General features: G+C 44.8%; 1 protein-coding gene across 1 annotated transcript in view; it reads left to right on the top strand.

Moving 5' to 3' along the window:
- ARMC9 (armadillo repeat containing 9) overlaps window positions 1-17,608 on the top strand; it is a 98,318-nt gene that overhangs the window by 16,187 nt on the left and 64,523 nt on the right. Inside the window, exons 7-11 of the mRNA XM_006760415.2 lie at window positions 828-985; window positions 3,461-3,559; window positions 12,847-12,881; window positions 13,368-13,479; window positions 16,436-16,528. Of these exons, the coding sequence (XP_006760478.1) occupies window positions 828-985; window positions 3,461-3,559; window positions 12,847-12,881; window positions 13,368-13,479; window positions 16,436-16,528 (497 nt within the window). The remainder of the gene's footprint in view (window positions 1-827; window positions 986-3,460; window positions 3,560-12,846; window positions 12,882-13,367; window positions 13,480-16,435; window positions 16,529-17,608) is intronic.

Raw genomic sequence — 17,608 nt, forward strand, 5'->3', positions numbered from 1 at the left:
CTCTATCCCTTTAGCTTCCTCTCTGTAAAAAATCAATAAAATATATTTAAGAAAAGAAAAGAAAAGAAACTGGCACAATGAGCCCTGGCTGGTGTTGGTTGGAGCATTGTCCCATACACTGAAAAAGGTCGAGGGTTCGATTCCCAATTAGGGCACATACCCAGGTTGCGAGTTCAATTTCTGGTCATTGTACATGTGTGAGGCAGTCAGTCAATGTCTCTCTCTCACATAGTTGTTTCTCTCTCCCTCTCCTCCTTCTCTCTCTAAATTCAATAAAAACATACACTCGGATGAGGATTAAAAAAACAAAAAAGTGGCAGAATGAGCACCTGGAACCTTCTAGATTCTAGTTTTCTTCAGCATCAGTCAAGCAACCCTAACTTTTACTTAAAATGAAGAACTGCCCTGCGATTATGAATTTTCCCGAAAGCAACCTCACAAAGAAAAAGACACAAGTTTGGTTCAGCCATTTTGCAAGCTGACTATAGAATGAAATGTTGAATTTGTTTCTTGTATATAAAGAGAAGAACTAAAAGAAATTGTGTGGGGTTCGGTCCAGGAGAAAGATTTTGTTAGGAAAACCAGAGATGATTTAGGTGAACTACCAGAGACAAAAAATAAAAAATCAGTGATTGCAAAGCACTTTGTTACTAAATGTGGCATGAAATAGAAGCAAAGTGTTAGATGCAAATAGTGTGAAGGTCATTGTTATAGCAAAATATGATAGTTGGCATGGTATTCCCTTGAGAGAAATGTTTTTTATTTTGCAGGGGTTTTTAATTTTTTTGTTTTGTTTTGTTTTAATATACATATAAATGTCTTCCTAGAAATGTTGCAGCAGCTCCACCAGCAGCTGCTAGAAGCTGAGCGTAGGTCAATGACATACCTGAAACGGTACAATAAGATCCAGGCGGACTACCACAACCTCATCGGAGTCACGGCAGAGCTGGTGGATTCTCTGGAGGCCACGGTCAGTGGCAAGATGGTAAGGAAGATCCCCAGCGGTTCATGTCTTTTCAACATAAAGATGTACGGGCACGAACCATGTTGATATGCGATTCCTGGCCACTCCCAGACACGACCTTGCCTCTCTGTTTCACAAAGCCGAAGTGCACACAGGAGACCAAGCTGACGTGCTATGCTGTTTATCATGCTGCTTGCAGCATTTTATACTTTTTCCTGAGACGTTATTGCCCATGTCTTTATTTCTCTACCTGGTTCTTAATATCAGTACAGAATAAAATGGCAACAGAAGAAGATTATGTAGTGGCATAAAAGTAAGAGGGCGGTGCCCTTCTAGTAGATAGGAAATCTATAGATTTTCACATGTTGATTTTGGATCCAGTTACCTTTTCTGAACTCTGTTAATTTGATAGATTATTTTTTTTAGATATATTTTATTGATTTTTTACAGAGAAGAAGGGAGAGGGATAGAGAGTTAGAAACATCGATGAGAGAGAAACATCAATCAGCTGCCTCCTGCACACCCCCAGCTGGGGATGTGCCCGCAACCAAGGTACATGCCCTTGACTGGAATCAAACCTGGGACCTTTTAGTCCGCAGGCCGACGCTCTATCCACTGAGCCAAACCAGTTAGGGCCTGATAGATTTTTTGGTTGATTCTCCTGTGTTCTAGGTTAGTAGTCATATCATCTTCAAATAATATTTTTGTTTTGCTTTTTTCATTATATATCTTGTTTCCTTCTTAGCATATTATGGCTAAGACTGTGGGACATTTTTAAATAACGTGATCATGGGTATCTTTGTCTATTCCTGATTTTAATGAGAGTAACTCTAGTGTTGTACTTAATAAAACTAGCATAATAAAATCTTTGTGGAAATAAAACATTTTTAAATGGATGTAATTGGAGGTTCACATGCAATTTTAAGAAATAATGTAGACAGAGTCTTTGTACAGTTTCCCCAATTGTAACATTTTTAAAAAGTGTAACACAATGTCTCAACTAGGGTGTTAGCACTGATACAATCCATTGCTCTCATTCTGATTGCCCCAGTTTTACTTAACAGTCCATGCTTTTTTCAATATTTATATACATGTTTTACAAAAATGGACTCTAGTTCACATAGTTTTCTAATCCACCTTAATATTCAGTCATGTGTTCATGACGGCATAAAATATTGTTCACAGTGCCTCCCCTCTAGTGGCTAGGCTATTCGACATTTAGGTTGTTTCCAGGTTTTTACTTTTATAAATTATAAGTATAGTGGGAGATATCCTTGAGGATGAGCCTGCGTTGCATTTTTTAAAGTTGATTTACCAGCTTGAAACCTATGCTAAGGCCCTTCAAGGAGGCCGTGCTAATCTGATTCCACTGAGACAGTTCATTCTCTTATATCCTTGTCAACGTTGGGCATTATCAATAACATTTTTATATTTTGTAAATTTGATCCATAAGAAATAGCATCTCAGGATTTAAATATGCATTACATTGTTGACACATGAAATTAAACATTTTTTTCTTCAGTTTTTTTTTAATTTCAAGAAAAACGATTTTAAATATAATGATGTTACATGCAATAAACATTAATATCTCAAGAAAAACGATTTTAAATATGATAATGTTACATGCAATAAGCCTTAATATTTCAAGAAAAATGATCTTAAATATAATAATGTTACTTGCAGTAAACATTAATATTTCAAGACAAAAGATTTTAAATATGATAATGTTACATGCAATAAACACCAGTTATTCAGGAAAAATGACCAATCTCTCTGCGTCTCCACCTCTGGTCTTTGGATATCAGGATCCTGTCCTGTGAGTTTTCCATTGATTATTCAGGAAGCCTTTCTGTATTTCAGTTGTAATTCCAGCTTGTTCCTGGGAACATGTCCGTACAGCATCCTCCTACTCCGCTGTCATTTTTAATCGAAATTAAACATTTTTATATACTTTTAAAAAATATACTTTTCTTGCCCTTGCTGGTTTGGCTCAGTAGACAGAGAGTCCACTGAATTTGGCACAATTCAGCCCGCCGTCTGAAGGGTCCCGGGTTCGATTCTGGTTAAGGGCACGTGCCTGGGTTGTGGGCTCAGCCCCCATAGGGGGTGTTCAGGAGGTAGCCAGTCGATGTTGCTCTCTCATTGATGTTTCTGTCTCATCGATGTTTCTATCTCTCCCTCTCCCTCCCTCTCTCTGAAGTCAATAAAAACGTGTATTTCTAAACAAGCAGGAAACAGTATCAGGAGTAAGGGGTGGATCCAAAGTCTCTAAGCCACAGAAAACTCTAGAAACCTAGTCCTGAAAAGTGTGCAGTGTTTTTGACATTTAGAAGGACATTGGTGGTGCTTTAACTACTGAGAGCTCCTGAGTTAAAGCAAAATTTCCTCTCTGGCCCTTAAAGAAGCTCGCAAGAGACAGCTGTGACTGCCTGGCCGCGTCCGCTGTCTCTGGGTGGGTCTCATCCTTTCACCAGCCAAACTCATGTCTCTTTGCAGATCACTCCCGAGTACCTGCAGAGCGTCTGCATCCGCCTCTTCAGTAACCAGATGCGGCAGAGCCTGGCCCACAGCGTGGACTTCACGAGGCCCGGGACGGTGAGGCTTTGTGCTCCTGATCTGCATGCCCACCCCCCCCCCAATATTGTAACTAGTCTCACTGGCATGGCTCCGTGGTTGAGCATCAACCTATGAACCAGGAGATCATGGTTTGATTCCTGGTCAAGGGCATATGCCCGGTTGCAGGCTTGATCCTTAGTGGGGGTGTGCAGGAGGCAGCTGATCAATGATTCTCTCTCATCATTGATGTTTCTATCTCTCCCTCTCCCTTCCTCTCTGAAATCAATAAAAAATATATTAAAAAGATAATGTAGCTAAAAAACTGAAAGAGCAGGAGAAAATAATATTCAGAGGCTCTACCTCAGCTGACGTTGGGGTCTGTAAATGCCCGGGAGGAGGAGAAAGCTGTTTTAAAGGAGTGAGCAGTTGGAAGACGGCCCCCTGGGGAGAGGCGTGTTCTGCTCGACCCAGTGGCGCTGCTTGTGAGTGCTGAGTGCGGTACCAACGAGGGGAAAATATTGGAAGTTGTATGACCTAGAGCAGGAGTTTTCTTTTTAACGTTTTACTTGGAATAATTGCCAACACAGAAAAGTTGCAAAAATTGCACAAAGGACACTTTGTGTAGCCTTCACCCAGATTCAGCTGCTGGCAGTTTATCCGTTGGTTTGTTTACTTTCTGTCTCTACCCAATCTGTTTTCTGAACCGTTTGAGGACAAACTGCATGTACCATGGCCCTTAATTCCTAAATTCTTCAGTGCAGAGTATATTTCTTAATAGGGATACTGTCCTGTATAACATGTGATTATCAACTTCAGCAAATTTAATATTGATTCAGTATTCTTCTCTAATCTGTGCATTTTCCAGCAGTGTGAGCTGAGCCGTGTGTGTCCTTTATGCCTCCTCCCGATTGGAAGTCCAGGGCCATGCACTGCTGCCACATCTCTTAGCCTTCTTTACTCGGAACGTTTCCGCGGTCTTTTTTGACTTTCATGAAATTGAGATTTTAGGAGAATATAGTCCTTTCCCCTTTTGAAAATAGAACCTTTCTCCTTTTGTGTTTGACGTTTCCTCGTGATTAGATTTGGGTTTGCATCCCACACCAAGTACTACGTAGGTGCCGTCGTGTCCTTCTTAGGCAGCTCATGTAGACGCCTGTGCTGTTGAGTTGGGTCCTAACCAGAGGAGCAAGTCCTCTAGTAGCTCCCGGGGAAGTTTTCCAAGTTCATGAACCCAGGTCCCTGGAGCTCACACCACCCTGCTGCCTGTCCAGGGGCTGAGTGGGTACAGCCAGGTGCATTGGATTAGGAAGGAGGTGCCAGGGGATCCTGAGGCACCCCCATGGGTCAGAGCCATGACTTTTAATTAAGGGTTTGCCCATTAATATTGGGGTCTTTATAAACATACTAGGGCCTTTTGTAGTATTAAAAAAAAATTTATTCCCACCTTGGCTGGTGGTGCAATGGTTAGATCATTGGCCCACGTAATGAAGGGTAACGGGCTCAATTCCCAGCCCCGGACTGGTTGCATGCGGGAGGAAACCAATTGATGTCTCTCTCTCACATTGATGTTTCTCTCTCTCTATCCTTCCCTTCCACTATCTAAAAAGCAATGGAAAAAATATCCCTGGGTGAGGATTAATAAAAACAAAAATAATAATAATGATAATAAATTATTCTCAGAGAGAAGGTGGGGGAAGGTGGGTGGGCGGGAACTAATCAACCAAAGAACTTGTATGCATATATGCATAACCCATGGACACAGACAATAGGGTGGTGAAGGCCTGTGGTGGGGGGTAGGGGCGGGTTGGAAGGTATCAATGGGGGAAAAAAAGGTGACATAATGATTCTCGCTCATCATTGTTGCTTCTATCTCTCTCTCCCTCTCCCTTCCTCTCTGAAATCAAAAAAAATATATTTTAAAGAAAAGAATAAAGATTTTAAATAAAATAAATTTTAAAAAAAACAAAGATGAAAAAGGAGGATATATGTAATACTTTCAACAAAAAATAATAATCTAAGATCTATGTATGGTGTCAGATGGGTACAAGATTCATTGGGATAATCACTTAGTAAGTTATATAATTACTGGAGTGTATACCTGAAACTAATATTGTAGTGTCAACTATAATTGAAAAATAAAAAATGATTTAAAAAATAATAATAATAAAATATTCCCTACCTCATTCTCAAGTAGGTTTGAAGCAGCTATTATAACATTAAAAAACACAAGGTGTCAGATGGGTACAAGATTCATTGGGATAATCACTTAGTAAGTTATATAATTACTGGAGTGTATACCTGAAACTAATATTGTAGTGTCAACTATAATTGAAAAATAAAAAATGATTTAAAAAATAATAATAATAAAATATTCCCTACCTCATTCTCAAGTAGGTTTGAAGCAGCTATTATAACATTAAAAAACACAAATATGAGACATGAAAAAACAGAAAATGAAAGTAAAGAAGTTGTGGTTAAAACTCATAGGAACAGAAAGTAGACTGGTGGTTTCCTGGGCTGAGGGGTGGGGAAAATGGGAGCTGTTGGTCAAGGGGTAAAACCTCTGTTTATAAGATGTGTAAGTCCTGGGGCTCCAACGTACAGCATGGTGACTATGGTTAGCAGTACTGTATTATATACTGGAAAGTTGCTAAGAGAGTAGATCTTAAATGTTCTCACCACAAGAAATAAAAGGTACCTGTGTGAGGTGATGGACGTGTTAACTAACTGTATGGTGGTAATAATTTCACAATGTAGACATGTATCAGATCATCACACTGTACAGCTGAAACTTACAGTGTTATACATCGGTATCTCAATAATGCTGGGGGGAAAATAAATTGTGGGTAAAGGAAAATAAAGTTAGGAATGATAAAAGTAAGCCAGGGCTACGCTAGTACAAAATACATGTCATAAGTTGCTGTACACCTGGAGAGAGGCATATTTGGCTCTCAGGGCTTGTGCAAAAAGGGACATGTGAGCAGTTATGTGATTTACTTACAATGAAGAGAAAATAGTTTAATATTTATTATCCACTGTTTGCTGCATCCAAGCAGCCTACAAAGCACAACAGTAACGTGAATGCCGCCACAAGTTCCCACATAGACCATTTCAGCATCACTGAAGTTCCTAGGTGCCCTGTAGACCGTGAACTTCTTCCAAGTAGGTGTATTACCATTGTAATTTAAAGACATTTTAAAGAGAAGACAGGAGGTCGAACAAATGGCTATTCTGGTGCTGAGACCTGAGGGTCATTCCTCTTGTGGATCTTTATAGAAAGGACATGGTAACGTGGTGAAGAGCAGTGTCCTTGACCATATTCCCCCGGGTGCGTGGGGAAATGGCGCCTCACATGGACACGTGGTGTTCAGAGCTGCAGATCTGTGCTTCACATGGACACATGGTGTTCAGAGCTGCAGATCTGTGCCTCACATGGACACGTGGTGTTCGGAGCTGCAGATCTGTGCCTCACATGGACACATGGTGTTCGGAGCTGCAGATCTGTGCCTCACATGGACACGTGGTGTTCGGAGCTGCAGATCTGTGCCTCACATGGACACATGGTGTGTGGTGTTCGGAGCTGCAGATCTGCGCCTCACATGGACACATGGAGTTCAGAGCTGCAGATCTGTGCTTCACATGGACACGTGGGGTTCGGAGCTGCAGATCTGCGCCTCACATGGACACATGGAGTTCAGAGCTGCAGATCTGTGCCTCACATGGACACGTGGTGTTCGGAGCTGCAGATCTGTGCTTCAGAATGTGGCCATGGGATTTGTGCACGCACTAGGCTTAGGGAGTGGCCAGTTTTTAAATGTCAGTAAAGCACACAGAGATCTCCAGGTTTCAGGAAAGGGGCCCTCCAGGACGAGGGGCCGGCCGGGTGGACTTCGGTGCACACGTCCGGTGAAGTCAGTGTGGAGCAGTGTGTTTACCAAGAGGGATGGCTGCTTAGCACTCATGAGCCTAGCAGGTCTGTGTCCGACAGGACCACTCCTTTCTCCCCTGCCTTCCGTTTATTCATTAATTCCAGGTTTGTGGTATAGAATCCCATCCTATCTCGCATATGCAAGAATGCCGTATTTCCATTTTCTGGTGGTGGAGTGTGTGATACACCAGCTTGTTTAAAACTGCTGTCATGTTAATAAGGAGCAGTTTAAAGGGAGAGTGGTACAGCATAGCTGTCACTTTTTCCCGTTAGAAGCTAACACCATGTGTCCAAACCTAGTCCTGCCCTCCTTCCTGTTAGGAGCCATGAAGGCACTGAGCCACAGCCTGAGAAGCCTGGGGAGAGAGGAAGAGCTCTGTTTACCGAGGCTCATAGCCATTTTCATTTTACTGAGCCACTCACTTAGGAACAGGCAATAAAAGCTGCAAACAATCTTTTATTGTTCCTAGTAATTTATCTGCAAGATAAAAGGTAGATATGAGTCATGGTAAGAGTATCAGAGGACATAGTAGTTGACTGGGCGTGGCTGAAGTTGTCACACATCAGATTTACAGTGTGTGAAGAGAAACTCAGGGAGCAGTTTAGTTGGGATGTCTAGTGACTGAACTGACAGGATTTAGGATGAAGGAGAAGGTTGCTTTTTATTTTAAGGGAATAAATTCTACTCTAGCTCTAAATAGGTTCGTCAATTTCAAGACCAGTAGGCGGGCACAGACCAGCCTCTTTTATACCGTGTCTTGGTCAGCATCTCCTTGGGTGCGGGGGCGACCTTGAGTGTTCCGCTTCAGTGTGCTCTGAAAAGGGGCTTGGCTGGGCCCATCAGAAAACTGCTAGGCTCTATCAGGTTCAGTGCATTTGGTACCGGCTTCTGAGTCTGGCTGTTAAAAACCTGGCCTTCTGCAACCTCGTTCACTGCTGAAAATTCAAAAGGGCTCAGAAAATAGAACCTTCCCCACTGAGTTCTGCACCAATTGAAAAATAGGACAAAAGAATAAGGAGAAAGTAGCCAAAAATGTCTTTGTTGATACTTATAAAAGTTATATTGGATAATATGGATTTTATTGGTAGGCAGGTGGGTTTCCCTTTTTAAAAAATATATATTTTTATTGATCTCAGAGAGGAAAGGAGAGGGAGAGAGAGAGAGAGAAACATCAGTCATGTGTGAGCAAAACTGGCCAGGGTTCCTTTTTTTTTTTTAATTAAAAATTATGACGTTTTATTCAAGGGTCTTAGGATTTGCAAATTGAAAAAATAACTAGGGACTACCCAGTGTGTTCCAAAGAAGAAAGAAAAGTTGCGAGTTTTAAAAAGCACACATTTGAGAAGTCAGTCCTGCATTCTTAGCCCACTGATTGGTTATCTTAAGAGACACATACATCTCCAGCACATGAACATTCTTTATAAAGTTTATCTATGGAATTTAGGTAAATCCAGGAAACTGATGGTTCCCTACTTTTGAACCCTGGATTTAAAGAAATGTACCCACCTAGTCTTGCATAGCTCTGGCCAAGCCTCTTACTACCACCACCACTGGGAGCAGAGCTGCCCTGTGCTCTCTGAGCAGCCTCATTGCCCAGAATGAGGGGGTCGGGCAGGCAAGGTGAGGGTCACACCGGTGGAGGCCCTATGGAGGAAATGCACAAGTGGGAAGAAATGTGTTTCCATTCCGCCTAGTTCACGCCCAGCTAACTGTGTTCAGAAGTCCGCTTGCGGTATCCGAGCTGGCAGGCAGCTCCAGGTGCCCCCAGAAGGACTGATAAGGATGGGGTGATTTTTTTGAGACCAGGCCTCTCCCGGTGCGACTGCCTGTCACTGGCCTGACCTCAGGCTGGTCATTTGGTCATCCTTACCAATCATCTGATATCGGCCAGTGACAGGAGTAAGAGGGAAACTTCTTCCTCGGGACACAGCCTCAATTTTCTGAGATGACACAAGTAATACCTGAATACGTGTCCGCTGGAAAATATAACAATGTAGTAGTAAATGGAGCAACACACAAACTGCTTCCCTTCCTCACACTCACCCCATCTCACCCTCTCCCTCAGTAACCCTGTTGACCACGTTTCATTCGCATCCTTCCAGACCTTTAGAAATTACATATGATAAGTTTTTATTGCACATAGCGTTCTGCAGCTGTCTCTTACCAGTGCCTTTTAAATCTTCCATTTTCTCTTAGCGTGTTTGCATTTCCCTTGCCTCCTAGAGTTTTAACTGGGAACAGTATAGCACATTTAACCATTATTCTAGCAGACGTTTAGGCAGCTTTTTAATTGTTTGCTGTTCCTAGTGATGCAACATGCACCTTTGTATGCTGCCAAAGCATATGAGAGCATCTTGCTCTGTCCTTCTCTTATTAGCCCCTTATTTGCATTTGGCAAGCTCGAATGCAGAAACAGTCTGACGGTGAAAATCTGAGCGTAGCCCCCTGGGTGAATCCCACCGAATGGCACTTCTGGGTTTGTGGATTCATTGGGTGGGGGAGTTTCCATTTTAATGCATCCTGGGGAAAGGGCCCATTTGGGAATTAACTCTTCCTTTCCTCAACAACTGCAGGTAGACCTCACTGGAAATACAAGTTAAGATACTTCCAGGTGTGATAGCATTAAATACATTAAAGGCCCAGTGCATGTGAATCTTTGAAGGCATCTACTTCCGCGATCAGCCACCTTTGTTAGCAATAAATCCCAGCAGAGGCTGGAGGAGGTGGGGGCGGCCTCTTCCAGGACAGCCTGGAGCAGTTGTTCAGGATTCTTCCTGAAGCTTCCGTTGTGGGGACCAGGACTTTGGCTTGAAGGCCAACATCTTCAGTCCTTGGATTCTCCCTTATGTGGCTTTCCTAAGTCTTAGCCAGGTGCCTGCCCGCTGCGCACATCACCACTGCATTTTGAGGCAGTGTTTTTGGGCCCGAGCTCTGTATGTCAACGAAGGGTTGCACACCTGGCTCCCTGTCCCTGCTACACCTCATATACCACGCTGTCCTGTACCTGTACTGACCTTGGTGACCTGAGGACTTGAACACCTTTGATCTCAACCAGGTGGTAGGATGTAATTGGCAGAGGGCGACTGTGCCATTAGCTCAGCCCTTTCCCCGATCTCCAAGCCCAGACTCTCTGTGCCTTCTCCCCGTTATTGACAGGCATGTCACATTGTCTCCGTCTAAATCCCAACTCATCTTTTTCTTCAAACAAGTGGTCTCTCCCCACTGTGTTTCCTGTCCCGTGAATGATACTCCGGGAACCCCTGGGAATCATTCGAGGCCCTTCCCATCAGGTCCAAAATGCTCAGCATGGAGTCCACGGCCTTCCCTCATCTGATGCCCATTTGGCCCTCCACCTCAGCTCATGTCCAGAAACTGCATGAGCTCCAGCATCCCAGCCCCGGCACTTCCCGTGTGCAGGTGTTGCTGCATCTTGCTCTGTCTTTCTCTTATTAGCCCCCTGTTTGCACCTTGCCCGCAGGTCCCTAAAGCGGGTGCCCTCGATGAGCCCGAGAGGCTCCTGCCCGAGAAGCTTCTGTGGAGCTTGGGAGTACATTTGGACACTCCCCCACTCTCCACCTACTTAGCTCCATTCCAAATCTCATTCGCAGTTTTCTGTGCCAGCCGCCCCTCCTGCATGAGCAACCCTGCATTTCGTGTTGTGCGAGTCCCCCTTCTCATTACAGTGTTGGCGTAGCAACCTCCCTTCCCCACGGGGTGGGATGTTCCTCTGGTTCTCCGCTTCCTTCCGTTGCTCTTCAGTCCCAGCCCCATGGCTAAGGCACGTTTCCTCGTGTCCCCCCACCGTGATCTTTAGCCTCCCCTAAGTAAACATTCCCCTGAGGGCGCTTGCCAGGTGACCTGCCTTTGCTGTTGCCCTGCTGTCTTCTAATTAAACAATAAAATTAAAAAATCAAGGGTTAAGCCGAAACCGGTTTGGCTCAGTGGATAGAGCGTCGGCCTGTGGACTGAAAGGTCCCAGGTTCAATTCCGGTCAAGGGCATGTACCTTGGTTGCGGGCACATCCCCAGTAGGAGATGTGCAGGAGGCAGCTGATCGATTTCTCTCTCTCATCGATGTTTCTAACTCTCTATCTCTCTCCCTTCCTCTCTGTAAAAAATCAATAAAATATATTAAAAAAAAATCAAGGGTTAAAAAGATAAAAAACATATATAATCATGAGCCATTTAAAAGCAGGGTGTGGTGACTCCCAGGTGGGAACCTGCCTGCTTTGTAAATCCTGCGGTGAAGCAACAGATAAACCAGTGGAGAAACCAGTCCAGGTTTCTGGAGTGCGCACTGCGGAAGTCAGTCTGTTCATTCACTCACCCAGCATAGTCGGCCGAGTGCCTGTTTGTCCAAGCGCTGATCCAGGTGCTGGGGACACGAGGGTGCTGAACCTCTAGCCGCTGTAGGACCAGTGTCCACGGAAAGAGAAAGACACGGAAGTGATTGCGAGATAATCACAGGTCGACATGAGAAGCGTGGATGGCGACCATTTGACCTCAGGGGCCCCACAGACGCCTGAGATTTCCTGTCTGTGCCGCTGCTTCATTTTTTTCCTGGAGTTCTTTAAAACCTATTGCAAACACATCATTTCACCTGCAGAGAATTCAGTGTCTTTCTCCAACAGAGAAGGGCTTTAAAAAACAAGCCAGAGTATAGCCACAATGTCTGATACAAGAAGCACCAGGTCCCTAGCATTATGTAATACCAGCCTGTGTTCCATTCTCTCAAAATACCTTTTCCATTTGGTTTGAGTCGGTTCATACAAGTGCCATAAGTACTGGGTTATTTCTATTTTAGTGTATGTTTAGTATAGCATTGCCTGTAGTGGCCAGAAGGGAGGGGGGGCACGCAGTGTGAATGCCCACAAAGCAGGCGATGATTTGGATTACAGGGGAGGGGGAAGGGAGGGGATTATTTATTTTTTTCTACAAACACCTCTATATTTCTATAAACACGTCTATAGTGTTTGACTTGGTACGAAGTGCAATGTGTTCTTTTTATATTCAAAGATAACGTTTTAATAAAGAAGAAAACAAGGTAATGAAATGACTCTGATGGCTTCGTGCTCTCTGCTGCCTTGCACCTGGCACTTCCGTGCCCCAGGGAGTTTGGTTGGGAGAACCCACCTGGTATTTTTATAGATTGTTCCTGGGAGTGGAGTAGCCCCAAACCAAGGGGTGGGTGGCTTGGGAAATGCATTAGTAGTGTATTGATTAACTTCACCTTGGGTGAATTTTTAAAACATAAAGATTATGGTTGGAGAATCCTGATAGACCAGGAACTTTGCAGATCTGTAGACCTTGTGCTGTTACAGTAATTTAGGGTCAGTGCTCGGCCATCAATGTGTAATACGGTCTGTTCTTTTCTGTTCCCTCGCCCCCACCCTCCCAGGCTTCAACCATGTTAAGAGCCTCCTTGGCACCCATGTAAGTAATTGCTCTTAGAAATTGTTATTGTGGAACAGCTATGGGTAAAACTGGAATTCAAAGTAACTTTAATAAATGCTCATCTGAACATGTGGAGGGTAAAGGAAATACCAGTAATTATAAGTAATAGTGTTAAGCCAGAAGTGTCATCTAATGTTAATTGTATTTATTTTGGTGAGGTAACCTCAAACGGAAAAGCTTGTTGAATAGTTTCTGTAATATTCTCTAGAAATTGATTTAATTTACTGTCACAAAGCAGTCAACAGAGTGTTACAATGTCTAAATTTTATGTCCTGGGAGGAGGGGCCACAGGATAGCTTTGTGTGAGCCTGAGCGTTTCTGTCCAGATCTATTGCGTTGTCACCGGGGCGGGGCGGCGGCAGAGGTGGGGGGGTGGGGGGTGTCTGACACTCGGCCGCACCAGGCTTGTGTGTCGAGCATCCCCTTTGCCCTCTTCTTTCTCTTTGAACTTGTGCTGCCGAGTAGGAAACTGAAGGATGTCCCACTGCTGCCCTCCTTGGATTATGAGAAACTGAAGAGGGATTTGATTGTGGGGAGCGACCGCTTGAAAGCTTTCTTGCTGCAGGCTCTGCGCTGGGTACGTACCTCTCCCGCGAAGCTGAGAAAATGACTGTACTGGTTTGCCGGGCTGCTACCTTGCTCGCATCTTTTAACCCATCTACTAAAGATCTCTCTCTCTGCTGTCTGCTGACACCAAGCTAAAGTGAAACAGCTTTTGAAGATAGCCTGGCCTCTCTTTAAACTCCTACATTGGCCTCGCTGTGGCCACTGCCTTCCCGAGGCCGTTTCACACAAGCAGTTTCGAGGCCCAGGGGGCTTCCTGTCACCAACCCTTTCCTGGTCGAGTCACACTGACAGCTGGTGGGGTCGACGTGTCCGAGCACCACCTGGTTCACACAGTGCATGTCCACAAAGGCCCCGGTGTTCACCGGCCACCCGAGCAGGCATCAGGGTGAGAACTACTACCATGTCTGTAAGGGAAAATAGAGTCTAACTTGTTCCTTCTCTCCCTCCTCTTCACACTGGTCATGGGTAAAGCTGGGATCCTCAGGCTCTTTGCTCTCAGACCCCCTTACTCTCTCAGAAATTACTCAGGACCCCAAGGAGCTTTAGTTTACGTGAATTTTATCTACCAATATTTACAGTGTTCGGAATTAAAACTGAGAAATTATAAAATGTATATTTATCAATTTATTTAAGATGAACAATGATAAACCCAGAATATAGCAACCTATTTTAAAAAATGTATCTTCCAAAGCAAAAAACAAATTAGAAGAGCAGCATTGTTTTTTGTTGTTTTTTTTGTTGTTGTTTTTTAATATATTTTATTGATTTTTTACAGAGAGGAAGGGAGAGGGAGAGGAATACCGAGTTAGAAACATCGATGAGAGAGAAGCATCAATTCAGCTGCCTTTTGCACACCCCTTACTGGGGATGTGCCTGCAACTTAGCTACATGCCCTTGACGGAATCGAACCTGGGACCCTTCAGTCCGCAGGCCGATGCTCTATCCGCTGAGCCAAACCGGTTAGGGCTAGCAGCATTGTTTTATATTCTTGCGGATTTCTTTTATGTCTGGCTTCGTGAACATGGATTCTCATATATGCTCCTGTGTTCGATTTGTCATAGTCACACTTCACATAGCCTCTGAGAGACTGAGTGAAAACAAGTCACAGCATTACGCTTAGCAGTATTATGAAAACAATAGTGACCGTGTAGACTCCCCAGAAGGGCTTCGGACCCCTGGGTTCCCCAGACTACACTTTGAGAACTGTAGGTCTAAGCCAACACTGGTTAGCTCCTGAACTGGACGATGCATTCTAGCTCACCTGGAATGGTGTCAGACTCCTTCACGGACCCCTGAGTTTCAGGGTGCCTCGGCATCAGTGTGCCTTGGAGCAGTTTCCCCATCTGGATAGAGAAGGGTCTCCTCTCTGGCATGTCCGAGGCCTGCGTGCTTCCTGGGAGAAGGCCTGGAGTGCTCCGAGGAGGCCCCAGAGCAGCAGGAAGAGCCCTGGGTCAGTCGCGATGTCTGCTCGGGTGTTGCGGCAGCTGACCAGATGGGTGTGGCGGCATGAGTCCTCTCTGGTGGCCATCCCTGCCCCGATGTTTGCCTCTCTGCTCAGGTGAGCAAACTCATCTTGTCTTTGGCTCTTCCGCTCAGTCGGTGCTCCTGAGCCTCTTGATGAGACAGGATGTTCCAGAAAAAATAAACAGGTGTCTTGTCTTACAGTTTTGTCTGTGCCCCCCTCCAGCATCTCCACTTTAGCCCCGTGCCCCTCACCCCCACCCAGTGCCCCAGGCCTGACCTCAGTGAACTGGGCAGAAGGGACACGCCTGGCATCCCCTCCTTTAATCTAGTCCTCTCCCCGGTAGGGCCTCCCTCCTTGGCTATGGTGGTCCAGTCTGTCAGCCACACCAGCCTCCACCTTTCAGTTTTGGGGGCTCTGCGGCTCTTCCTGACCTCTTCCCCCAACCCTTGTCCTTTACACGGCAGCTTGTCCTCAGCCAGAGCAGGGCCTGCCGTCTCAGGGATCTTCATCTATCAAGATTTTCCTGCAAAAATAAGGGCGTTTGCTCACGTCAGTCATGTGGTTTTCTTATATCCTAACTCATGCTAGTCCACGCCTGTGTGCACAAGCACACACCATTTCCCATGCTCCTGTGCTCCATTTTTCTTCTAGTCCTACAGGCAGTAAGGAAATTCTAACTTAAAACAGTACAACTTAGGCCAGCGGTTCTCAACCTGTGGGTCGAGACTCCTTTGGCGGTTGAACGACCCTTTCACAGGGGTCGCCTAAGACCATCCTGCATATCAGATATTTACATTACGATTCATAACAGTAGCAACATTACAGTTATGAAGTAGCAACGAAAATAATTTTATGGTTGGATCACAACATGAGGAACTGTACTTAAAGGGCCAGAAGGTTGAGAACCACTGACAGGCTTTTCAGACACTACAAAATTCTACCCAGCCACCCCTACACACACACACACATACACCCCCTCCCTACCCCCCAGTATTGCTGTGTCAATCCCAATAGGATAAAACCTATTTTGTTGGCATGGTGTTCATTCTGAGCCCTCTACAACTTCCCCTGTGCCCGCCCCTGTACTTCCCCACTGCCCTGAGCTGGCCCATACTCTCCCCACCACACTCACATCCCCTGTGCTGGCTGACAGTCTGCTCACCCTTCAGAGGCCAACTCTTGAGCCCCTTCCTGCAAAAAAGCAACGAAAAAAAAACCCCTCTCCAGGCGTTGGTGAGCTCTCCCTTATCTGTGCATGCACAATCCAGGCATTTTCCACTTGCCTGAAAATTTCATATGTGTAGGTTAACTCCTACACCCCCCATATCATCCGCTTAAAAGTACATCATAATTTCTTATCAGTGGATAGGTTGGCTTTTTACCTTGTTCTGCAGGATGATACTTATTCTGTTTAGTTACTGGGGCTGCTGTTTAAAACATACCCACTCTGCGGACATTCCTCCATAGTCAGACGTGTTACTTTTGCTTTTCTTTGTTCCAGCGCTTGACCACATCCCATCCCGGGGAGCAGAGGGAGACCGTGCTGCAGGCCTACATCAGCAATGACCTCTTGGACTGCCAGGGCCACAGCCAGGTGGGTAAGCGATGGGCCGGGCCCAGCCGGGCCTTCGTTCTTCAGGATTGGTCCTAGCAGCTGGGGAGACGTCCATTTCTGCATGTTTTCAACCTGGTGACCGTATGTCAGCCTCAGCGCCGTAGCTCTGCTCTTCACCCTGGGGGTCGGCCCTCTCTTCACGTCCGATAAAGAGTCCTAACAAGTTAGAACTGCTGGGTTCAACTCTGGAGCTCTGTTCTGCCATTTTTCCCTTTTCTCAAATTCCCAAGTCTTTCCCTCAACCTAGTTTATCTTGAGCCCTGAAAACTCAGCATGACTTATGACTGGCAAGGTAGGTAAGCAAATTCATTGTTTCTTCTTTCTTTTTTATTTTGGAGGATATGTTTTTATTGATTTTTTTTTACAGAGAGAGGAAGGATGAGGAAGAGAGAGAAACATAATGTGAGAGAGAAACATGGATCGGTTACCTTTTGTACGTGCCCCAACCAGGGGTCGAACCTGCTACCTAGGTATGTGCCCTGACCAGGAATCAAACTCACAGCCTTTGGTGTATGGGATAACGCTCCAACTAACGGAGCCACTGGCCAGGGTGCAAATTTAGTGTTTTTTTCACCTGGGCCTGCCTTAAAATGTGTCCAGCACCGTATTTGTATATAGCTCTGGACCAGCTTGTTCTAGTGGGAAAATGTCGGACCTGGAGTGAGATGAACCAGTTGCAGACCTCTGCCCCACCCCCGTTATATACCTTTCATGCGGTGTACTTTGGTTCACTGGGGAGCTCGGCGAGCCCTTTCAGTCTGAACGCTTCAGTTCTGGGAACTTTCCTGACTTACTTTGTAGGTGAGTCCCTTTGTTTTCGCTGTCTCTCTGCATGTCGGACCTCCTCTTGAACTGGTTCTCTAATTTTCTTATCTTCTCTCTCATACTTTACTTTTTTTTTAACTCCACTTTCTGGGAGATTTTTTCATCTTTATTTTCCAACCATTTTGTTGATTTTTCATTTTCTTTTTTATAGCATTCTGTTGTTTCGTAGATACAATTGGCTTCTGATATCTCTAAGTATTATTAGTGACATATTTTTGTTTATTTTTAGTCTTT

The sequence above is a fragment of the Myotis davidii genome, unplaced genomic scaffold (assembly GCF_000327345.1).
Source record: "Myotis davidii unplaced genomic scaffold, ASM32734v1 scaffold370, whole genome shotgun sequence".
NCBI classification, from domain to species: domain Eukaryota; kingdom Metazoa; phylum Chordata; class Mammalia; order Chiroptera; family Vespertilionidae; genus Myotis; species Myotis davidii.